This window comes from Prionailurus viverrinus, chromosome C1 (assembly GCF_022837055.1).
Source record: "Prionailurus viverrinus isolate Anna chromosome C1, UM_Priviv_1.0, whole genome shotgun sequence".
Taxonomy (NCBI): Eukaryota; Metazoa; Chordata; class Mammalia; order Carnivora; family Felidae; genus Prionailurus; species Prionailurus viverrinus.
Genome location: NC_062568.1, coordinates 160,772,268 through 160,797,557, shown reverse-complemented (window position 1 = coordinate 160,797,557; position 25,290 = coordinate 160,772,268). Strand labels below are relative to the sequence as shown.

The following is a 25,290-nucleotide window of genomic DNA, read 5'->3' as shown; positions in this document are numbered from 1 at the left end:
TAGCTGTACACACCCATGTAAGTAGCACCTAAAATTCCAAAAAGTGCTCTCACCCTCTTATCCCTTTCTAATTAAATATGCTTCCTTCTCACTGAGGCAACCACTTTCTGATTTTCTATCACCATAGATCAGTTTCCTGTTCTTGGACTTCATATCAATGGTGTCATACCATACATATTATTTTGTGTCTGGTTTCTTTCAGTCAACGTGTGTCCAGTTTCATTCATGATTTTGCATGTATCAGTGGCTCATTCCTTTTACTGAGTAGTATTTCTTTGAATGAATAGGTCACAATTTGTTTATCCATTTCTCCTTGATGGACATTTGTTTTGTTTTTGTTATATTATGAATACAACAACTATGAGCATTCTTACACAAGCCTTTTGGCAGATATATCTTTTCTTTTTTTAAAAAAATTTTTAATGTTTATTTATTTTTGAGAGAGACAGAGAGAGTGTGAGTGAGGGAGGGGCAAAGAGAGGGAAACACAGAATCCGAAGCAGGCTCCAGGCTCTGAGCTGTCAGCACAGAGCCCAATGTGGGGCTCGGACTCACGGGCCACGAGATCATGACCTGACCCAAAGTCAGACGCTTAACCGACTGAGCCACCCAGGCACCCCTGGGGACATATCTTTTCATTTCTCATGGGTATATACTTAGGAACAGAACTGATGGTCACATGGCAACTCTATGTTCAGTCATCTGAGAAACTGCCAGACTGTTTTCCTAAGCAGCTGCATCATTTTGCATTCACACCAGCAATGTGCACAGGTTCCAATTTCTCCATATCCTTGTCAACACTAGTTATTGCTCATATTTTTTATTAAAGCCATCCCAGAGTGTGTGGAATTGTATCTCACTGTGGTTTTGGTTTGCATTTCCCTAATGATTAATGATGTTGAGCATCTTTTCAAGAGCTTATTGGCCATTTCGTATCTACTTTGGAGAAATGTCTATTGTCTTAGCCTATCTGGGCTACGAAAACAGAACACAATAGACTGGGTGGTTTATAAACAACAGAAATGTACTTCTCATAGTTCTGGAAATTGGGAAGTTGATGATCAAGGCACTGGCAGATGCAGTGTCTGATGAGAGCATGCTTGCTGGTTCACAGATGGCAGCCTTTTCACTGTGTCCTCACATGGCAGAAGGGACAAGGGAGCTCTCTACAGTCTCTTTGTAGACCCTAATCCCATTCATGAAGGCTCTGCTCTCATGACAGAGTCACCTCTCAAAGGCCCCTACCTCCTAATACCATCACATTTGGGGAATAGGTTTCCACATATGGATTTTAGGGGGACACAGATATTCAGTCTACAGCATCTATTAGGATCCCAGGCCCATTTTTATTTGGGTTATTTGCCTTTTTATTGTTGAGTCTTACTAGATTTTTAACACTGGTTGGATTGGAGTGAGGAAACTATTGTATCAGGTAAACCTTTTTAATTTAATTTAAAGGTTTAAATTTTAAAAAAGGTTTAATTTAAACCTTTTTAATTGAAAGTAACAGAAAATACAACCTGTACTAGCTTAAGTATAAATGTAATTTGTTGTATCACAGAACTGTAAGTTTTGGGGGATAGTTTCGGTCTGAAAAGTGGCCTAATCCAAGGCCAAAAGAAAGACAACAGGACCCGGTTTCTCCCTATTCATCTCCTGGCTCTGCTTTTGCTGTGTAAGCACCATTCTTGGACAGACTCTCCAATCAAAGCTGCAAGATAGCTTTAGTGGCTCCAGCCTACATTTTCCCAGGTTCAGGGGAACTAGGAAGAGCACTGCTTTTCTCACAGCAGCTTTGGCCAAAAGCTAATTGGTCCTGACTGATTACAGACCATTCCAAATTGCAGTGGCCAGGGAAATGCATCCATTGATGGATTTGGGAGGGACCTTAGGCCAGGATTGGAGCCTATCCAAAACTCTGGACTGCAAGTGGAGGAGAGAGTTCTCCAGAGGAAAATTAGAATATGTTTACCAAAAGAAGAGGAAAATAGATGTTGAGATGTCAAAAACTAGCAAATGTCCACTACAGTGCTTCACAACCATGGTCTGACTAAAAGTTGACATGATTTTACCTAAGCAACAAAGCCAGGTATGGCCACTGGGTAAAGTATTATTATCATTGATATAGGCATATTGATAAAATTAGCCAGAGTGAAATCATGAAAAAAAAGTACTACATTTGGAGTTAGAAGATCTCATCCGAATTTCCTGGCTTTGCTATCTGCTAACACTATGACCTTGGAAAAATCACTTAACCTTCTAAACCACAGTTTTCTAGGTCTTAAAAAAGGGATTACCTTAGGCGCACCTGGGTGGCTTAGTTAGTTGGGCATCTGATTCTTGATTTCAGCTCAGGTCATGATCCCAGAGTTGTAGGATCAAGCCCCACATTAGCATGGAGCCTGCTTAAGATTCTTTCTGTCTCTCTGTCTCTCTCTTTCTCCCTCTGCCCTTCTCCCCAACTCGTGCTCTCTCTCTCTAAAATAAAAAATGTTAAAAAAATTTTTTTAATTAAAAAAAGATAAGTTGATTACCTTAAAGTATAATTGATTGCCTTAAAGTGTAATTCTGGCAGCATAGGGTGGCTCTAGAAATATAAACATATGAAAGTACCTGGCACATAAAGGTACTTATTTTGAAATCCTGGCTCATAACCTTTTGTCTTCCATGTGTCCCCACCCCAGAGCAACTTCCTTCCAAGCCAGTGTTTGCTTTCCTGATGGGATGTGAGAGATTTCCCCAGAAAATATTTGGATCCATTGCCTTACTGAGCCCCAGAATGCCCCCTCAGCTACATGATTAGTACATGGTTCTCTCAACTGTAAGAATGGTTTCTGGTTGGAATTTCATTGTGAGACAGACACAGGCAGTGGCCTTTTGAACAGAGGCTATGGTGGAAGACAGAAAAGATCTGTCAGGGAGACCTAGAACATCTCACCAGAGAACTCAGATTCCTACACTTTAACTTCCAGGAATGGAAGTAAGTGCCATCTCCCCACCTTCCCACCCTCTCATGCATGCTGCCCCTTTGGGTTCTAGTTTGGTAACTCAACAGTGGGCCCATTATTCCTCAGAACTTGGTCAAGAGTTTGGAACTGCTACCTGGGTAGACCCAGAATCTCTCTACAGAAATGTCAGGGGTAGGAGTCTGGCTAAAATGAGTATATAGAGGAATTGTTTTTGAAATGGTGGAAAATAGTATGGAGTTTCCTCAGAAAGTTAAAAATAGAACTACCCTATGATCCAGCAATTGCACCATTGGGTATTTACCCAAAGAATACAAAAACACTAATTCAAAGGGATACATGCATCCCTATGTTTACAGCAACATTATTTACAATATCCAAGACATGGAAGCAGCCCAAGTGTCCATTGATTGATTACTGGGTAAAGAAGTGAGATATATATATATATATATATATATATATATATATATATATATATACACATACACATACATACACACACACACACACACACACACACACACACACACACACACACAATGGAATCTTATTCATCCATAAAAAGAATGACATTTTGCCATTTATAACAACATGAATGGATCCAGAGGATCAGGTCATGATGAGCACGAGGTGATTAAAAACTTAAAGGGGAAAAAAAGGAGTCCCATGTTGTATAACAGTGGTCATACTCTAGTGTCTCTGTGTGCTCAGTCATTGGCTGAGGATTGCCTGGAAGAAAATGCTATACTTCAGATGCTGAGGTGCCTCCAGGAGGTGCCATAGCTGGAAATTCTAAGCTCCCTGCACTCCTTGAAGCAGGCTCCTTCTTGAAAAGAGGACTGAGGGGCGCCTGGGTGGCGCAGTCGGTTAAGCGTCCGACTTCAGCCAGGTCACGATCTCGCGGTCCGTGAGTTCGAGCCCCGCGTCAGGCTCTGGGCTGACAGCTCAGAGCCTGGAGCCTGTTTCCGATTCTGTGTCACCCTCTCTCTCTCTGCCCTTCCCCCGTTCATGCTCTGTCTCTCTCTGTCCCAAAAATAAATAAAAAATGTTGAAAAAAAAAAATTAAAAAAAAAAAAAAAAAAAAAAAAGAAAAGAGGACTGAGTGTCACACGCTACAGTGCCACAGCCCCTGCCATCTTGGCCATTCTGCTCACGCCTAGAATCATACTCACAGAAGGGAGGGACAGTGCTGTTGTGCTCCACAGAACTGCCTTGGCTTTCTTGATGACTCCCTTGGGTGAACTCTTAGTCATTCTATACTTTAGATCTCTTTTATTTGAAATCTTTCCTCTGCCTGGAATGTTTTTCTTCAGACATTCTAATGACTTGCTCCCTTGTCTCCTTCAGGTCTCTGCTCACATGTCACCTTAATGACACTTTAGTTCCTCTCTAATTAATATAGCAATCCCTTTGCAATCCTTATTCCCTCTCCTGGCTTTATTTTTCTGCATAGCACTTATCCCACATGATTTAAAAAGTTTGTTTCTGTATCATTTGTCTTCTTTGATTAGAATATAATTGATGTCAGGTCAGGAAATTTTGTTTGCTGCTCTATCCCTAGTGCCTACAGTCATGGCTGGCACATAGCAAAGGCCATTAAATATATGTCAAATGAAAATAAAGAAGGAAAGAAAGGAGGAAGGAATAAAACTGATATAACCACACACATCATCTAAAAGTTGGTAGCTACCACTAAATCTTTCTCTTTGTGATTTCATATCTAAGAAGGCCATTTAACATTTTAAAACATTTTTTAACGTTTTATTTTTGAGAGAAAGAGACAGAGCATGAGTGGGGGAGGGGCAGAGAGAGAGGGAGACAGAATTGGAGGCAGGATCCAGGTTCTGAGCTGTCAGCACAGAGCCCAACGCAGGGTTCAAACTCATGAGTGGTGAAATCATGACCTGAGCTGAAGTCAGATGCTCAACTGACTGAGCCACCCAGGCGCCCCAAGACCATTTAACATTTTGATGAAGGTCAAGCATGTAACTTTTTCCAAGTCAAGAAACTTGCAAAAGCATATAATTAAAAGTTGGAATTATAAATGAAGAAGAGAAAACATATCAACTGCTTTCTTGCATCAGATACCATGTTACATCCTTTGACATACACTATTTCATTTATTTATCCTAGCACTATTTTTGAAATAGGGGTTAGCATCTCTACTTTAGGAGCAAGGAGATTAAAGTCCAAAGAAGGTGCCCAACATCACATATACCCCTGGAAGTGTGGAATTTAAATCCAGATTTGTCTGATAGCAATAAACAAAAAACAGATTTTAATGCTAAGTGAGGGGAATGTGGCTAAATTACCTCACAGTTGATTGAAAAATAAAAATAAAATTAAAGATTGACATTAAGGAGGAAGGAGTAAGGAATTACTTTGTTATGCATGGGCTTCAATGCTCAATATCACAGTTACTCAGTCCAAGGGAGATATCATCTTCTTACAATGGGTTTGTTTTTTCCCTTTATAAAGGCTGTTATAGACTGAATGTTCGTGTCCCCATAAAATTTGTATGTTGAAGCCCAACCTCTAATGTGATAGTATTAGGAAGTAGATCCTTTGGGAGGTAATTAGTTTAGATGAGGTAGTGAAGGTAAAGCCCCATGATGGGATTAATACTCTTACAAAAAGAGAAAGAATTATCAATGTACCAGCTCTCTCAGCCATGTGAGGACACAGGGAGAAGGCAGCCATCTGTAAGCCAGAAGGAGACCACTCACCAGGGACTGAACTGCCTTGCTACTTGATCTTGGACTTTTAGTCTCCAGAAGTGTAAGACATAAATCATTGTTTAAGCCACCCAGTCCACGGTATGTTGTTATAGCAGCCCTAGCAGAATAATATAAAGTCTCAGAAACATGGAGCTACACAGCATCAGAAACTCTCTCTTAGAAGAAAAAGGTGTTCTGGTGGTAGAATAGTAATTAGTAAAAATAGAAAGAATGATGGGATTTGAAAATCTTCAGTGGATGCTAAACCTGATAGATTAATGTTGGGTGAAAAAGACAATGTTTACATAGTTCAAAAAAAAAAACCTTCCTACAAATCATTTCTTAATTATAAAGAAAGTAGTATTTTGACAATGGAGAAATCGAGCAGATGCCACCTCAACCAGTGATCCACATCAACATCACCAGTATTAAGACAAACTGATATTGTGTGCTTCCTCATACAATGCATGGAAAGAACACAATACCACTCCTGTGGGATTCTGGCCAAAAAGTGTTTAACCTGCATGTAATCATGAAGCAAGCCAGACAAACCCCAAGGTGAAGGATATTCTCCCGAATAACTGTCTTATTGTTTTTTTTAGTGTCAAAATAGAGACAACCAGAGAAAGCTGAGAAACTGTTCCAGATTAAAGAGACGTGCCAACTATATGGAATACATAATCTGAAACTGGATTCCAGCTTAGAAAAATAAAATAGCTATAAAGGACATCATTGGGGTAATTAATGGAATTTGCACATGAGGCATGTATTGGGTAACAGCATGATATCAAATTTCTTTTGATCATGTTCCTGTGGTTATATAACAGAACATCCTTTTCTCAGCCAATATTCTGAAGTGTTTAGGTGTCTCCTAGCACATGACATCTCCAATTGACTCTCAAAAGAGTCCGAAAAAAAAAATCACACACACATACTGGAGAAAAAAAGAGAGAGAATGATAAAGCAAATGGGTCTTATTGTAAACAGTTGGTGATGCTGTGTAAAGGGCATACAAGAGTTCCTTATATTATTCTTAGAAATTTGTTCTAAATATGAAATTGTTTCAGAAAGTTACAAAACTGTGCTTTTGATCTCAAACAAAGCCCCTCTCTCAAGGTTAATCTGGTGGTTGGGGAGACACTTGAGGTAATTACCATAGATTTTTCTTTCAAGAGTTTGAATTATTTTGCAAATCAAAATAAGAAATTCAGGAGAGTTCCAGAAATGCATAACACTAATTTCTATTGGAAATGTAATCTTCTCTTTTTCTCTAAGTGCTCATCAAATGTCGCCTGGGTACTGGTCATTTTGTCAGAAGTGGTTGCTTGCAATGAGTCCTTTTGCAAAACAGAACATTTTATGACTCCAATTTTGTAAATGGAAATAAAATGTATGCAAAGAAGAAAGGCTGAAAGAAACAATGAATCTACTGAAAATAATTTCAAAAGACTTGGCTCATTTTCTTAATCTTGATGTTAATTTTATAAGCATTCTGTACAGGAAGCTGAGTGACAGGACTGTTTAGGGAGAAGAAAGTGGGTATTTATTTTCTTTTTTAAAAAATATTTATTGGGGCGCCTGGGTGGCGCAGTCGGTTAAGCGTCCGACTTCAGCCAGGTCACGATCTCGCGGTCCGTGAGTTCGAGCCCCGCGTCGGGCTCTGGGCTGATGGCTCAGAGCCTGGAGCCTGTTTCCGATTCTGTGTCTCCCTCTCTCTCTGCCCCTCCCCCGTTCATGCTCTGTCTCTCTCTGTCCCAAAAATAAATAAACGTTGAAAAAAATATATTTATTTATTTTGAGAGAGAGAGAGAGAATGAGCACAAATGAGGGAGGGGCAGAGAGGGAGAAAGCGAGAATCCTAAGCAGGCTCTGTGCTGCCAGCACAGAGCCCAATGTAGGGCTCAATCCCACAAACCGCAAAATCATGACCTGAGCTGAAATCAAGAGTCGGACGCTTAACTGACTGAGCCACTGCCCAAGCACCCCATGGGGATTTATTTTCTTATAAAGTACTTATAAATTTGACATCATATGGGGCTACTTTTTTCATTTATCAGTTTTCTAAATTACCTTTTTCACTCTCTATTTCTCTACATTAGACTGTCCACCAGTGTTTATTGGACACCTTCAAGGTGCTGTGAAAACAGGAAGACCGGGACATGGGTCTCTGTGGCAGAGACCACTAGCTGCCTGCTCAACATCTATTTCTCTTTTTTTTAAGGTTTATTTTTGAGACACAGAGAGAGAGATACAAGTGCAAGCGGGAGAGGGGCAGAGAGGGAAGGAGACACAGAATCCAAAGCAGGCTCCAGGTTCGGAGCTGTCAGCAGAGAGCCTGACGCGGGGCTCCAACTCACAAGCTGTGAGATCATGGCGTGAGCCGAGATAGGACACTTAACTGACTGAGCCACCCAGGTACCCCTCAACATCTATTTCTTTCTCAGAAACAGATTACCTTTACTGTTGGGTGAATCAGTGTACTCAGCTATAAAATATTTCCCAGCCATCCTTGCAGATGTGGTGGCCAACGAGATATAAATGGAAGTTGTAGGTGAGACTTGTGGAAAAGCTTTTAAAAGTTTGACTGGGAGGCCCGTGCTCTCCCCTCCATCCTTTCCTCCATTGTGCCTCTAACACAAATATGATGACTGGACTTGCAGAGGTCAACTTGTAAACACAACAGTAAGGCCCACACTGTGGGGGTGGTGAAGGGAAGGGCAGAGCTGAAAGAAGCGAGGACCATGATACTCTCTTAGGGTACCACATTATCACCTGGCCTGCTTTCTCTGGACTCCGTTTCTTTTAGGTGAGAGAAAAATCCTCTTCTGTCCTATCGAAGCCATCATCAGTCTGGATCTCTGTAACTAGCAGTTGAATGTAATTCTTAAATGACACAATTCCTGATTTCAAGAACGAAATGAGGAGAGAAGACTTGTGTACCCAGAGCACATAGAGAACACCTCTAGGTATAAGGTTAAGAGCCAGCAGAGGTAGAAAGAGGAAGAGCTTTAGAATCGGTTACCCCTGTAGTTCAGTCCTCAGCTTAGCAATTTAGGGTATGTGACCTCGGTTTCTGACCCTTGGTTTCCTCTTTTATAAAATGAGGATGACAACAATTACCTTATGTAATTGTAATGAGTAGAGAAAATGGGCCTGATACTTAATAGGTACAATAAATAATGGTCATAATTTATAAAGTGGACAAACACACAGAAAGATGCAGTCCGTATGCACTGAAATGTTCAGGAAAGCCTTAGAGAATAAGTGGGGTTTTAACAGCAGTGAAGGATGGAAATGTTCAAGGTGGATAAAAGGGAAGGGTGTACCACATGGATATAGGGAAAGACAAGTACAGCACAGGTAAAGATATGGGGATTGGATGAATAGAACATATTTGAAAGTTATAAGGAGATCAGGTAACTGATACTCTGGAACTGAGGAAAATAGAGCAGCATTAGTGGGGGGAGATCAGGGCAGCAGAGAGGGGCTGGGATCAGGTTGAAAGCAAAAGAGAAGATATGTGAGTTGATGCAAAAGAGCACAAGAGAATCCATAAATTTTATACAAAAGCAATGATCAGAACAGACATAATAAAAGCTCACTGCACTAAGGTGTTCAGTTATCCTAAGTGATTTTCTTTTAGAACAAGTGACAAGGAAATGAGTCAGAGTGTGCCAAATGGAAGGCGAATGTCTAATCCAAAAAGTAGCCATTAATTTAATGGAAAGATTGCCTAATAGCAAACATTAATCTAGTTGTTAGAAAGGTGCTGTGAGGTAGCTTGAGTCCACACAGCTTTCTTCCTGTGGTTTTTATATAAAATGAACTTTTGCCATTTGACAAAGGTGTTTTCCACTAAAAAAAAAAAAAAAAAAAAAAGCTAATCAAGCCAATCAGATGAAATATGCTTCTTTGTACAAATCATAAAACACCAGCAGAAAGTTGCCCATTTTGATTCTAATGGTATCTTTTTCTCTATCCCATTTGAAAAATGTGCTTAGTAATGCCATTTGTTTCTGGCAAACATTTCAGAACTTTCTCAAGGTAAAAGTTAAGAGGCCCATTAACCAATCCCTCTATTCTTTGGTTTTCACAGAATCACCACATTGTACAATAAAGTTAAATGAGTCTTGCTTTTCCTATATGTTAAGGATGCAAGCTGGTAAACTAGACCAACCGTCAGGCTTCTTGGAGCTGTACTTCCCAGAGAGAGCCTACCCACAAGTTCAAGTTCCAATTTGAGGAGTCTCTTCCTTCTCATCATCTGAACTACAGTATGTAATAGAACTGTAAACAAGTGGGTATAAAGCTTGGCTGAGTAATCACATCTCTGGGCTGTTATGCAAAAAGCAGGAACTTGGGAGTGAGAAGACTTGACTTTGAGTCCTGACTCTGCAAGCAAGGTGGGAGATCTTGGGCAAGACAGATTTCCTGACCCTCAGTGTCCTCTCCTATAAAACAAGGTTACAACCTTTCCTACTTCAAGAAGTCCTTCCTTAGAAGAATGACATAAAATCATGTGTAAAAATGTTCTGAAGTCTCAAAGAATTGGAAATGTGTGATTATTTTCAGTAGGAACTTAGAGTGCCTATCCACCCTGGTCCTTTCTTTGGGAAGAGCCCCATCACACCCTTCCAAAGGGTGGACCTAGGGAACCATATTTGAAATAATCATGATGATGATAACTTAAAAACAAGAGCTACAATTTGGGATGATGAGAAAGCTCTAAGGAAGGAGAGTGGTGATTGTTGCACAACAGTGTGAATATACTTAATGGCATTGAATTGTACTGTTAAAAATAGTTAAAATGGTAAATTTTATTTTATGCATATTTTTCCACAGTAAAAAAAAAAACAACTTAGAGTCAACACATATTGAGGACTTCTTATGTGCCCTTCTTATATTCCTTGACAAGGAATATTTTATTTCATCTTCCCAATAACCTCGTGCAGTAGGTGCCACTGTTACACTCATTTTACAAATGCGCAAACAGATACACAGGGCACTGACCCAAGGCTACATGCCTAGTAAGTGGTAGAGTTTCATTTGAATCTAGGCAGACTTCAGAGCCTTTCCCTCACCCTCTCCACCTATCAGAGGAAAGCACAAGTCATAAAATCAGGGGAGAATCAGATTATTTCTTAGGAATTTGATATGAGATACAAAAATTTTGATTAGATAGCAGTTGGCTCTGGACTTCTTTGCTATAGACCCAGTGTCTCTGGCTCCAAGCAAGTCAAAGCCCTGTGTGAGTCAGTTCTAAGGAAGCCAGGAGTAGGCAGAAAAAGGCAGTCTAAAGAAAACAAGAGACCAGAGAGGGAAGATGAGGAGTTCTGGATAACTTTCCAATTCCTATGTGTGCCTTGCATTTTGTATCTATATGCTTATCAACAAAACCTCTTTTACTTAGGCTCCTCCAATGAGCTATATAATTTGCAAGCAAATGAGTTCTAATTATTCTAATAAAGTATTTCAAGAGTGAAGAGAAGCTGTGTACGCAAAAAAAAAAATCTAGGGCACTGCTTTTATAATAATTAAATATTGGGAAGAACTGAGTCACCCAACAGTTAGGAAATAATAAATTATACGATGTCCATTCCATGGAATATTATATAATCATGAAAATGCACAAGCAGAAAACTGTATATAAGTGGAATAATTACAATAGGGAAAATATATTGGAAACTGTGATGGTAGGCAAGAAGTGTGTTGTGTGTATGTTTGTCTAAGTGTGTGTGTGTGTTCTATGTTGTTCAAAAACTGCATTAAATTTTTTTCATGCTCTTCAGCCAGCTTTATTGCACTATTCCTTTAAATCAAGTTTAATATACATTGAGATCTCACTCCTGTAAATGATGGGACATTTAATTTTCATGATCACTGAGGTTTCCTCGCTCTTTGTGTGATAAAGCATTCAGAAAGCCAGGAGCGGTGCTAGTTAGTACAGTGGTCCAGTGTCGACAACCATTCCTTCTGCTCCCTAATGATGCTATCGAGTATGATCTTCCAATATCCAACAAGCATTAAGCTCGGAGTAGACTTAAGGATGAACCCCTCAGCCATTCACTCCACCAGTCTCAGACACTGCCCTGTGCACACCAAGCCACAATCCATAATGCCCAGCTTCCTTGTCTCATGCCTGCACTCGTTCCCATCCTTTCCTGGTTCTTTTTTTGCCTGTCCTAAAACTTCGCTTTCCATTGTCTTGGTTTTTTATTTAAAAAAATAAGAATTTTGGGGGTGCCTGGGTGGCTCAGTTGGTTGAGTGTCCAACTTCCACTCAGGTCATGATCTGGCGGTTCGTGAGTTCGAGCCCTGAGTTGGTCTCTGTGCTGACAGCTCAGAGCCTGGAGTCTGCTTCAGATTCTGTGTCTCCATCTCGCTCTGCCTTTCCTCTGATTTCTTTCTCTCAAAAATAAATAAACATTGGGGCGCCTGGGTGGCGCAGCCGGTTAAGCGTCCGACTTCAGCCAGGTCACGATCTCACGGTCCGTGAGTTCGAGCCCCGCATCAGGCTCTGGGCTGATGGCTCAGAGCCTGGAGCCTGTTTCCGATTCTGTGTCTCCCTCTCTCTCTGCCCCTCCCCCGTTCATGCTCTGTCTCTCTCTGTCCCAAAAATAAATAAACGTTGAAAAAAAAAATTTTTAAAAAATAAATAAATAAACATTAAAAAATGTTTTTTTTAAAAAAATAAGAACTTTATGGCTATAATTCACATACCATTCTACTCACCCATTTAATGCATATAATTCAATGTTTATATATATATATATATACACAGAGTTGTTCAGCCATCACTATGGTCAATTTAGAACGCTTTTATCATCCCCCAAAGAAATCCCCTACCCACTATCAATCGTTCCCCATTTTCCCCCAGTTCTCCCACTCGCTGAAGCCCTAGGCACAAAAGTCACATTAAATTGTTAAGAAAAGTTAGAGGGCTCTTTAAAAATTCCCTCTCTTAAAATATTTGATGGAATAATCAAGTCTCAGAGCTGGAAATAATTTTAGAAGTCTTTTAGTATAATTTTTCACTTCTTACCTTCTAAACACTCAATGATGAGGAGCTCTCTGCCCTCCAGTATAAGGTAACTATGAAGTGGCTGCCCACCTTTTGCTCAAACACTTCTGGGGACAGAGGTGCCAAAGTGTCTCGGGTTGACTTGTTTTACAAAGTTCTCCCTCAGGTTGGTTTGTTTCAGTTGAGACACGATTTTACATTAGTTTCAGGTGTACAACACAGTGATTTGACAAGTTTCTACATTACGCTACGTTCACAAGTGTAGCTACCATCTGTCACCATATAATGTTATTACAGTATCACTGACTGTATTTCTTATGCTGTGTCTTTTATTCCCGTGACTTATTCATTCCATAACTGGAAGCTTGTATCTCCCTCTCCCTTCACCCATTTTGCCCATCGGTCCACACCCTCTCCCCTCTGGCAACCATCAGTTTGTTCCCCCATGTTTTATCTGTAGTTTCTTCCCTTTCATTCTAGGCCTATTAGGGTCAAGTCTATCCCTTTTTTCCCCCTGATATTTCCATTTGTTACTGCAATAGACAATTGCTCTGAAAAGGCAATCACTCATCACAGCACTCTCCCCACTGGAAAAATACTTGAAAATTCATTCTTGGAGTGTCTTGGACCACAAGCTTCTCTGTGGGCAGAAAATGATTACCAGTGTCAGAGGGAAAAAGTAGACACACATGCACACACACACATACATGAACAGAAGGATAAAAAGAGAAGAGTGCTGGAAGACAGCAGGGGCCAATTGCAAATGGAAAACCCAGCAAAGAGGTCATGGGGAAAACAGCCCTGACTGTGTGAAGTGGAAGCTGACTCCCCATCCCCCAGCAGATCATTTTTCCCTTTGTCTCTAGAACAGGTGATACCCTAACCATAGCTGTGTTATATCTTAGCATACCAGAGGCCCCATGGAATCAAAATAAATGAAAAGATTTCTCAAGCTGGTTTGGAAAAAAATAAGTGGTTTGAATAAAATGACTACCTCCCATTTAAAGCTGTTAGCAGGATATCTGGGAGAACACTGGAGTAAGTAACATGCTGTCCAACAGGGATAGCCCCTGCTCTAACCAGTCATCATCAGCATATTTTTGATGGGAAAAGGTAACTGTGAAATACTTCAATGACAAAGAGGAAGGGGAATTTCTAGAAAATATAAGAGATTCAAAAATCTTGAGCAAATGAGACAAAAGACAAAAAAGCAAAACTATGGACAATATACCTAGCCACCCAGCCCAAGGAGACCCTCACTCATGAGCACGATATACACATATGTACCCATCCTCATACACACAATAGGAGGAGAAACCTAAATGTTTGCTGTCTTTGGAATTCTCATGGCAGATCTGAGTTTAGGCAAAAGTGAAGACCGCCCTGGATCTGAGCAAATCTTAAGAGGCAGCCACTGCTCCCCATTTTAGCCAATGGTGCTCTTACATTTGGTTGAGCCCTTCATAATTGGGCACCAGAATTTCAGGTTTCTAAATCACCGCCAGATCTTCTTATCTGATCTAACTTTACCTGTAATGTAAGTACCTCTTTTGGCCTCCTGTTCTTTTAGGAAAAAAGCATCCTCAAACAGGTAAAGATGTTCTGAAGTTGGAAAGTAGGAAGAAAGTACTATAAACACAATAGGGAAGTGCCTTTTTGCTCTCATATGATTTGTCAAGTGATTTAGACCAGGTGGCTAAGGATCCCTTTAGCCTTCAAGGATATGTTTCGTGGCTTTTTGTTTTTGTTTTTGTTTTAGTTTATTTATTTTGAGAGAGGGAGAAGGAGAATGAGTGGGGGAGGGGCAACAGAGAGGGGAACAGAGGATTCAAAGTGGGCTCAGCTCTGTGCTGACAGCACAGAGACCAGTGCCGGGCTCGAACTCACCAACCATGAGATCATGACCTGAGCTGAAGTCAGATGCTTAACTCACTGAGCCACCTAGGCGCCACAGGGATATGTATTAAAGACTATATTTCAATCTTTGCTCACAAGAATGAAAAAAGTGCTACTTGGGGATGGCTTTAGGACTCTTAATCATTATTTACTGGAATCCTAGGTACCCTAATAGGTAGGTAACTGGTTATTTAAAAAAAAAAGTTTTTATTTCTTTATCTTGAGAGAGAGAGAGAGAGAGGGAGGGAGCTCATGAGTAGGGGGTAGGGGCCAGGCAGAAAGAGAGAGAGAGAGAGTCCCAAGCAGGCTCCACGCAATCAGTGCAGAGCCTGATACAGGGCTCGACCCCATGAACCGTGAGATCATGACCTGAGCTGAAATCCAGAGTCAGACGCTTAACCAACTGAGCCACTCAGGCTCCCCAGTAACTGCTCATTTTTAAAGCATTTGAAAGCATCAACCTTCAAGAGGTTTCTGTCTGGGCATCCGAGATCAGTACACATTTGCTAACATACATAGCAAGGGATGAGGACTGAAAACAGGTTCTTCCAATCACTGCAGACAAGCACAGCCATGCAGATGAAGATATTCATCAAGGTCCCTTTTTCTCCAGATGCTCCAGTTTCAGGATTATAGAATTCGCCAATTTTAGTGCCTGACAACATCCAGCTTTCCACTTTCCTTCCTCAATGGACGGCATGCAAGAACCCACCAAAATAGGCTTGACAACTGCTCATCAGGGAAAATCATTACAGTCGTTGCCCTCAGCTCCAAGTCCTGCACTTGGAACATGTATTGTAATCTAGCTCTTTATCAGACTGGGTTCTGCTTCAGCTTAATTTATCAGGCATACCCAGTGAAACCCATGTGACCCACTGATTAAAACTCTATGGGCAGCAGAGCCTAAAAAGCAAGGATTGGCACAGGAGGAAAGTGGAGGGCACAAGGCAGGAAACTATACAAAATCAGTAACACATTTTCAGAAAGTGGGGGGCTTGGGGAAGAGGGAGGAGAAATAAACAAAATGTCCCAATAATTTAATGACACAGCTAGAAAAGAGCATTTACAGCTATTTCAGGACTCTCCAACAAAAGGCTTTTCCTGAATGCCCAGACATTCATAATACCAACATAACTCTCAGGCGACAGCTCTGGCTGTAAACGTGGTCATGATGCCTTTCTCACAGCATGAGGAGAGCATAACAATGCTCAAGAGGCATCTGGACAGCACACAGCAAAAAGAAAAGCTGAACTCCCCTCCACAGAAGGCCATTAAAACACAAAGTTTGTCTATTACTAAGTCGCATTTTCCATTTTTCTATTTTATAAAGTCAGAGATGCTGGAGGGTATATCAGTCCCCCAGGAATGAGTGCAAAGGGGGATCATGCAGCACAGGAATGTCTCTTCAGTGAGCAGATGGAAGGACTGGCTGGAGACTTCCCATCCATTTCACATAAACACACGTCCGTGTTTGGGCTGTGGTTGTAAGGTCGCTGCCAGGATTATTCGATATTGAAATAACAGACGGGCACCTGGGTGGCTCAGTCGGGATGCCTCTTGATATCCACTCAGGTCTTGATCTCACGAAAGTGACATCTCACTTCCGTGAGATCAAGCCCCACATTGGGCCCCATGCTGAGTGTGGAGCCTACTTGGGATTCTCTGTCTCCCTCTCTCTCTGCCCCTCCCCTGCTTACTCTCTCTCTCTCTCAAAATAAATAAATAAACATTTTTTAAAAGACATAATATTCTGAAACCACATAAACCACAGGTCCCCAGATTTCCTCCCCAGTCATTATGGATTGCCTCAACATGGCCAGGATGAGATTCTCCCAGCAACAGGATGCCAAGCCCTCCCACAGCCAAATAACCCACTTGCCACCATTTTTGTTTGCATCATCTTCCCACATGGGTTTAACTCCTTCTTTGAAGAGAAGGAAGCCACTATGACCTGTCAAGTTCCAGGGAGGTAGCACATGGTGGCGGTAAACCCCTGAGGATTGCTCCACAGGGTCAAAGGTGCCCATCTGTTTGATATTGTTTGCAGTTCTGTGTGCTGGTGGGCTGGTGGCAGTTCTCCTGGGCCCCAGTGTGAGACGGGGATGCAGTGCTGGTCCAAGGACAATAGCCTTTCTCTTGCTGCTGCTCTGGCTCTTGTCTCATCCCATTTCTCCTTCATACCATCTCTCTACGTGTCCTTTGTTCTGCTCACAGTCTCTGCTATCATCATCTTGCAAGGCCTGGAGCTTCCATGCTGCCACTGTCACCACTGCTTCCAGAAGTGAGTCTGTCACCTCTTACGTGATCATATTCAGGGCTGGCTTGGTGAGCGTGTGCACTATGCAATAGGCCCTGTGTTCAGAAGGTTCCCAGGCTTGGTTGAATGCTCTGCTGTCATCATCTTGAAATTCTTAATTTTTGGAACCAGGATGTCCATTCTTCCATTTTGCATCAGACCCCACAAGTTATGTAGCCTCTCCCGAGAATATTTCAAATAGCTTCATGTCTAAACCTCTCCATTCAGTTGGACATTCTTTTTTCAAGCAGAACCTGCTTGAAATTCTCTCTCCCCTTCTCTCTCTCTGCCCCTCCCCCATGGATGCTTGTGCGCTCTCTCGCTCTCTCTCAAAATAAACTTAAAAAAAAAAAGATATTAAAAAGATGGGGGCACCTGTGTGGCTCAGTTGGTTAAGCGTCCAGCTTTGGCTCAGGTCATGATCTCGCGGTTCAAGAGTTTGAGCCCCATGTCTGGTTCTGTGCTGACAGTTAGGAGCCTGGAGCCTGCCTCAGATTCTGTCTCCCTCTCTCTCTCTCTGCCACTCCCCCCATTCATGCTCTGCCCCTCCCCCATTCATGCTCTGTCTCTCTCTGCCTCTCAAAAATAACTTTTAAAAAAATGTTAAGGGCGCCTGGGTGGCGCAGTCGGTTAAGCGTCCGACTTCAGCCAGGTCACGATCTCGCGGTCTGTGAGTTCGAGCCCCGCATCAGGCTCTGGGCTGATGGCTCGGAGCCTGGAGCCTGTTTCCGATTCTGTGTCTCCCCCTCTCTCTACCCCTCCCCCGTTCATGCTCTGTCTCTTTCTGTCCCAAAAATAAATAAAAAACGTTGAAAAAAATTAAAAAAAATAATAATAATAAATAATAAATAAAAAATAAAAAAATGTTAAAAGTTAAAAAACAAACTGTGGTTTAGAGAGGTTACATAACTTGCTTAAGATTGTACAGTCCTAGGTGGCAGAGAACTCTAACCCAGGGCTGACTGATTCTTCCACACTATGTTCTGCTATGGTTTCTCCCAAGTTATTAGAGGCGCTATTTGGCAGGCTAGATGCAGCACGTATTGAGCTGTTACCATCTGATCTTACTGTCAACTAATTTTCATTTAAGGTGATTCCGTTGGGAAGGTCTCTTCGGATGCTGACTGAGCTACTCCCACATGGCCATTTCCTGCCCCAGGTTCTTGTTCTCTGTTAGGTTCTTTCCTTAGGTGCCCTCCCACGCTTAGCCTCTATATTGGTTTCTAATTGCTGCTGTAACAAATTACCACAGATTTAGTGGTTTAAAACAACAAGTCTATTAGCTTATAGTTTTGGAGGTCAGAAGTCTGAAAGGGGCCTCACAGGGCTCAAATGAAAGTGTCCACGGAGACATGCTCCTTCTGGAGGCTCTGGGGAGGAGTCCGTCGTTTGCCTTTTCCAACTTCTGGATGCTGCCTGCATCCCTTAGCTTGCAGCCATGACACTCCAAGCTCTGCTTCCATCATGTCTCTTTCTCTGACTCTGGCCCTTCTGCCTTCCTCTTGTAAGAACTCTGCGATGCACTGACAACCTAGATAATCCACAACAGTCTTCCCATTTTAAGGTCAACAGATTAGAACTCTAATCCCATCTGTGACTATAATTTCTCCTTGGCACACAACAACATATCCAGAGGGTCCAGGAATTAAGACGTGGACATTTTTGTCCACATCTACACACTACACACACTCACACGCACACACACACACACCTAGCTCCTCATGGGACCTGGATTCCAGGGCTTTCCCCTTCCTATAGACTCTGCTCACCTTCCTATGGATGCATTCTGGTTCCTCTGTGTTCAGCCCATAGACATTTATAAACCACCTATTAGGTTCTAGGCATTCTGCAAGACACAAGGGATACCAAGAAAAAATACATAGTCCCTGTCCTGAAGGAGCTCACACTTTAGTGAAGCTGACAGAAAAATCATGAAAGACAAGAAAATATGGCAAATACTGAGACAAAAGGTAGCACAGGAGAGGAAAGGGCACTCAGGACTTGGGGCTTGGGGATATGCAAAGATAGATCTTACTCCACCCGTTCCTGTCATAGATACACAAGATTAAGCCAGTAGAATTCACCATGGAAGATAAGGATCTGGGATCTGGTCTCTGGCGTCTCTGAAGTATCAGTGCCCAGTGATGCCAGGCAGGGCTGGGCTGCTCAGAGACTAAGAAGCACACGAACACGTCAATCTCCCTCTGTCCTCCTGAAGGCCTCACTTCAGCATGGGGTCAGTGGCAGCCAGGAGTTGCTCATTACCAAAGTAAGGAGGACCACTGCCAAGTGAAACAAGCTTATAGTATTCACAAGGATGGGCTCATCCCAGGTGGCGCATTCTCCCACTTCCCTCATCTGAACCTGACCTATAAGAAGGTCTTATTTTGAAAGTTGAAAAGGAAAGAAATTGTTACATTAAACACACACAGATGTAATTTAGTTCCTCTCTGAGTCCCAAATGTGGAACGGAAGGAGCAAGAACTTGTAAGCTTTCAATGAATTTATTTGTTGTAGATACCCTATCACAGCCATTTCTTGGATGTGCCTGATGATTGACCTTTGCTTCCACTTTTATCATAAGAAACTCAGACTATCATCTGAATCTGTACTTCCTGCCCACAGACATGTCACAAGAACCGAAAGCCTTATTTCCAGCTCAGTACTGAACTCTACTGTCTCCTTTCAGAAGCACAGCGCATATATATATATTTTTTCCCATTTTCCTATTTATCCTTCCTAACTATGACAAACCAGGTTCTCTTATTTCTCTCTCTCTCTCTCTCTCTCTCTCTCTCTCTCTCTCACACACACACACACACACACACACACACACACACACACACACTTCCTTTCCAGTGGTGCAACCAAAAAGCTACTTTGATGAGATTGAATTCATGTTAAATCAGGTGACTTTGTGAAATCCCTAGTGTTTGTACAGGGCTTTATAGTTGTTCTTGGCCATTGAACCTTGTTGCTCGTAACCACCTTATGAAACAGTGCCTTCGATGGGGGTCCTTTAGGTCCTAAGAACCTTTCAAATCCAGAGTCCCCTCTGAGAACACTGAGTAAATGTGGGCTTTCCTTTTTTTTTTTTTTTTTACTATGTTGAATAAATTCTGCCCTTAATCTACAGATGGCTAAACCAGAAATCAGTTGATTCTCTGCTTATAGTCCCATATATACTATATGACCATCAGCCTCAGCCTGAATACCTCTAGTGACACGGTTATCACCTCCTAAGGCAATCCCCATCTTTGGTTGTTTCTGACCAATTGGCAGACAGAGATGGCCAGACAGAGAAGTTTACAGATTCTTGTAGTGCATCTACAAGAGGGCCATGAGAGAGGATACCACCTTCATAGGGTTTGGTGTGGACCCATTACAGTTTCTCTATATTGGAAATGGCCAACCAACCCAATCACACCCTTTCTCTTGGGCAATAGGACTCTCTTGGACAGGGAGTCACAGAAAAGGTAGGTCACTGAATCTAATGTCTTTCCCTTCCAAATAATGCATGAGGCTGGTTGTTTATCCCAATCTTTGAAGTACTGGGACTTGGAGGTACTGTGGCTAAAAAAGACACTGCCTTGCATCATTATAACACAACTCCATTAATGAAGGGAATTTGGATGCTTCTCCTCCTTGAAACTTTAAAAATTCAAATATAAGAGTCTAATTGTTACACTCATTCTAAAGGTGAGGACCTGGAGTCTCAGGAAGATTAAGCATTCCACAAGTCTCCTGGCTAGGAAGTGGCACAGCTAGCCTCTGTTACCCCAGCTACAGATTTTGGTTAACTAAAAACAAACCAAAACAAAATACCTAACTGAATGTTTTAAAAAATTAAAACTAAATACAATTTGTTAACATATGGTCTTAACGTATGATAATAAACAAAACAAAACCCTACAGCACAACTTGGCTGAATCTCTGGGGGAATGATGCCGAGTAGAAAAAAGCAATTCTAAAGGCTACCTACTATATGATTCCGTTCATTTTTGAAATGACAACATTTTAGACAGGGAGGCTAGGTTAGTGGTTGCCAGGGGGTGATGAGGACAGAGGTGGAGGCAGTGGTCAGCAGGCTTTGACTCTGAGCTGGGCAGTAGGGACACTGTTCCTTCTGTCCACTGGCTGAAGACAGAGTTAAGTTTTAGGTCAAGTGTTCTTCAATGAGCCAACCCACAGGAAAGGCTGTGCTTCTTGGACAATTTTTCAACTTACTATCCACCCTAGAGAAATTGAGTGAAGTTATAAGTTTTTCAAATGGTTAGTGTGACATTAAGATTGATACACAGGTACTTGCCTGGGGAAAAGGAACGTTTACAGCAGCTTAGTGCTGCAGGGTCAACCAGACTTGCAGTTGACAGTGAAGATTGATGACAACCTATAAGCCATCGCATCTGTTTTGTGAAAAGACAGAGTGATCAGATGGCATGGGAAGTGGAGCCTGAGAAAAGAGCAATTCCAGCGTGGTGCATCTCAGTTCTTTCTGAGCTACTGGCTGCTCACAGCCAACAGGCCAATGGCAAGGGTAAAGATGTACAAGAAGTTTGGCAAATAGTGCAAGAGAAGAGTGAAGGGAAAAAAGATGGCAGAGGACACGTACAGGATTCACAGCTTGAACAGACTGTGTTTAGGCTCTGTCCCTTAGAAACGGTGAGGCTCTGAGCAAGTCTCTTAGTCCTTTGAGCTACTGACTCATTTGCAAAACAGAGCAAAGAACCCTTGCTGGCCTACATTACCAGTTGGTTGGGAGGAACAAATGGAATAAGGTTAGTAATACATACTCCGTGAACACTTCCATTCTTCGCAAATGCAAAGATTAGTAATGTGATTGACAAGATTCCTACTAGTGGGTCTCTAAATTTCTATACCTATGATTTGGCAAGTGAATTAATTCCACCTGAAGGCTGGAGGGTCCATGGCCCTCAAGTGAGCATGACTAAATGATCAGGTCTTGATAGCAGCCACTGCACTTACCATGAGTTCATGGATGGGGTCATACAATGGGAATGGAATAAAGCATGATGTCCCCCATCTGAGCTGAGCTTTAATAACTTCAGCTGGTTTCCTAGCATGCTTCCCTGACTGGCCCTTGGCCCAAAGCTATGCACATAGAATTAAATAATGAATGCTCATCTAATTTGATGAGGATTCTTATGTTTTCCATTTAGGTAATTTGGGAAATCACTACTTTTGGAAATGCTGCATAGGAGAGGGGACACTATCATGGTGGGTGACAGTCTATCCAGAGACACTCTAGGAGGGAGGCACTTGGGGCTGAGCTGAAAAACTTGAGAAGTGGCATAGTGTGGCAGAAAGCACATGGGCTCTAAATGCAAGTAGCTGTGTGAGTAACCTAGCTTTGTCTTCTCTGAGCCATGGCTTCTTCACCTCCCTGTCAATGGTAATGACAATAATGCTCTCCTCCCAGAATTATCCTGAGGACTAAATGGTAAACAGATATGGTACAGCTGGAACAGAGAAGTAACACAGTAACTCGGATCCTTTCTTTCTTCAAAGGATAGGAAGAAGATATAACTCCTTTAAGATATCTTGTTCATGTTTTTCAGAGATAATGAGAACAGGCGCCTTGGATAGCTAAGCTTATCCTCTTTATAGCTCCTGGGAATGCACCTTAGCAAGCCTGGGATTTGGAGGCAAACCTAGATTCGTATTCATGCTCTAGCAATTACAAGCTATGTCATCTTAAGCATGTTAGCTAATTTCTCCCAATCTCTGTGTCTTCAGTGTAAGAGTTTAATAATATCTATGAATATGGTTGCCTAGAAAGTTAAATAGGTAGTAAATATAAAGTGTCTAAGACATTGTCCTACACGTAATTTGAACGCAATAAGCGTCTGTTCTCTCCATAACTATCTTGGGTGGGGCAGCAGGAGTGCACAGAGAAATGGGCAGAGCGTCCACAGACATCACTATTATTTTTCCTAATCATCACTAATCCTTGGTTTCATCTGAGCAGTATGTTCTTCCCACTGGAGTTCCACAACAGGTCACACTAAAGGACTTCGGGAGTGTGGATGAGTCAACAGGGTAGTGTAATTGTCAAAAAACAATGGATGTAATCCCAATACCACACCTGGATACTGAATGACACATTCACGTTTGACATGAACGAGCTGGAGAGCACGCCGGGTGGGAAAGTGGCTGGAAAGATGCCACGTGAAAAATGTCCAAGGGACAGGGACAAGACAAACTGAAGGATGAGTGCAAATAAACCAATATTTGAAGGGCTGATAAGTGAAAGGATGATTTCATTGATTGTGGAGAGAACTCAGACCAGTGAGTAGAAGTTACTTGAGGATACAATTCCAAGAATTCTCTGGAAATGCAGCAGTCTACCAGTGGAACAGGCTGTCCGGTGAAGGAGAACCTGAGTCCCAGTGCTTGTCACTCAGGGGCAGAGGTGGGTAGGCTAGCATGCACATCCCTCAGGTCCTTCACAGCTCTGAAAGTCCATCTCAGGAGAGGCCTATGCTCCAACAGAAGGCCCATGCTCCGACAGAAGAAGTCTTGAATTAGCAGGTCATTTATATATACCAGTTCCTTCAGCGTGTTGTAAATCTTGGGGGCACCACAACAGGATAGAGGAGAAAGACATCTTATTTACCTTAATACTAGCTATAGTTCCTACTGTACATGAAAGGCCCAGTTTATGTATTTAACAAATACATATTACTTACCTACTCTAAGGAGGATACCTGAAGTGCCAAACCAACCTCTTCCTCATGTTAAATGTTTCATTCCAACAATATAGTGTAGAAAGGAAGCTATTATCACCATTTAAAAACAGACTTTGAAGTTAAAAAAAGGAACAAAAAGTTTCATTTTTGAGCATATTATTTAATACCATGAACTTCAGTTTCCTTACATGTAAAATAGGAATGATAGTGCTGTGTACCTCTGAGGACTGTTCATTCATTCATTCAACAAATACCTGAACACCTATTATGGACCAGGCCTGGTTTGACTTGCTGGGAACTTACATCATTGGGCTAAAAAAGACATACATACTTGTGGAGCTTATATTCTAGTTGGAGGGAGGGGGGGACATGGTAATAAACACAGTAAATAAGTTTTTGGAGTATGTTAGTGTGAACATACTGTATAAAAGTACTATGAGAAAAGAAAGCAGTAAGAGGGATAGGGAGGAAAAGGCAGTCTCTGTGAAATGATTAAGTAAGCTAATACAGTAAAACTTATTGCACAATAGGTTCAGTAGAAAGTCTTCAATCAGTGTTGGCTATTATTACTATGGAGACTTCTGAGCTCACATGGCCTACACTTTAACGCATCATCCACTCATGATTTATTGAATAGGTGACATGTGTTCAAAATCAAAACCAAAAGGAAGTGGATCCTGACACTGTTTTGAAGTGTCATTTTCAATGAAAATGTCGTAAGTTTAGGGTTCTGGCATTACCTCATTTATGCAAGGTTGCTGATAAGATTCTAGGAAATACAGATATGCAAGAATTCTGGCTTGAACAGAATTTCATCAGCTAAGTGACCTAGCTTTTCTAAGCTTTAGTTTTTCCCTGATATTTGACCAGGGCTATTGTAACACTTAGTAATCACATATGTAAAATGCTGGGCACACAGCAGGCACAGTGAGCTTACATTATTATTATCATTGTCCAAACTCATCTGAATTTTTGGATCTTCCCTGTGTACAGAATGAAAAAACAAAGCTGTATTCCTCAGGAGGGAACATTCCACAATCACGTGTTACTAGGAGTTGGCCTAAGGTCACTTGCCATGAGAACAAACCAGGAAAACATAAGGAAGCGTTCAACTGATTGAATGCTCCGTCCAGTTCTCAGCCTTGCTAACTCCTTGGCTGCAGTCTTCAGAATTCCAGAAGATGCAAACAAAAGACACACTGATTCACTCAAAACAGTTCTTCGTACAAATCTGAGGGTTTAGCCAAAAAAACAGTCCAAAAGGATTTATGAAGTGTGCTTCCCTCCAGAGCCTGCAAGTCAAGGAGATCACAAGCTCCCTTTAATCAGCCCTATTTTTCCGGAGACCTCTGTAGCATCATCCCTCTGCTTCTTACCACTCTGATTGAGAGTTTTGGAAAATGAGAATTTAGTTTGCTCCATGTTGAACTTTTTCTCATGGGGACCGCTTTACAAGGAAGGAGCGCTTTCTGCTTTTCCCTATCAGTCCCATTTTCTGCAAGTTCTGAAGTAAATGAAAACTTTGAAGTGTTTATTGGTGTTAGCACCTTTTCCACTATGTCCCCAAGACAAGAGGGCTATTTCTAGAATTGGAAGTCCTCCACTCACTCCTAGAAAGCACAGTAACCCCCTCTCTGCTGTTGGGAGACTTGCATCCAGCAATATAATCTGCCCCTTCCAGGGG

The 25,290-nt window shown here is 41.7% G+C and overlaps 2 protein-coding genes across 2 annotated transcripts in view; both read right to left on the bottom strand.

The window, feature by feature from the left end:
- JAK1 (Janus kinase 1) overlaps positions 1–25,290 on the bottom strand; it is a 254,071-nt gene that overhangs the window by 209,463 nt on the left and 19,318 nt on the right. The window lies entirely within an intron of this gene.
- The window catches only part of LOC125171739 (eukaryotic translation initiation factor 4E type 2-like), a 28,574-nt gene continuing 19,617 nt past the window's right edge, over positions 16,334–25,290 (bottom strand). The window contains 2 exon segments of the mRNA XM_047868878.1: positions 16,334–16,869; positions 18,608–18,742. Of these exon segments, the coding sequence (XP_047724834.1) occupies positions 16,334–16,869; positions 18,608–18,742 (671 nt within the window).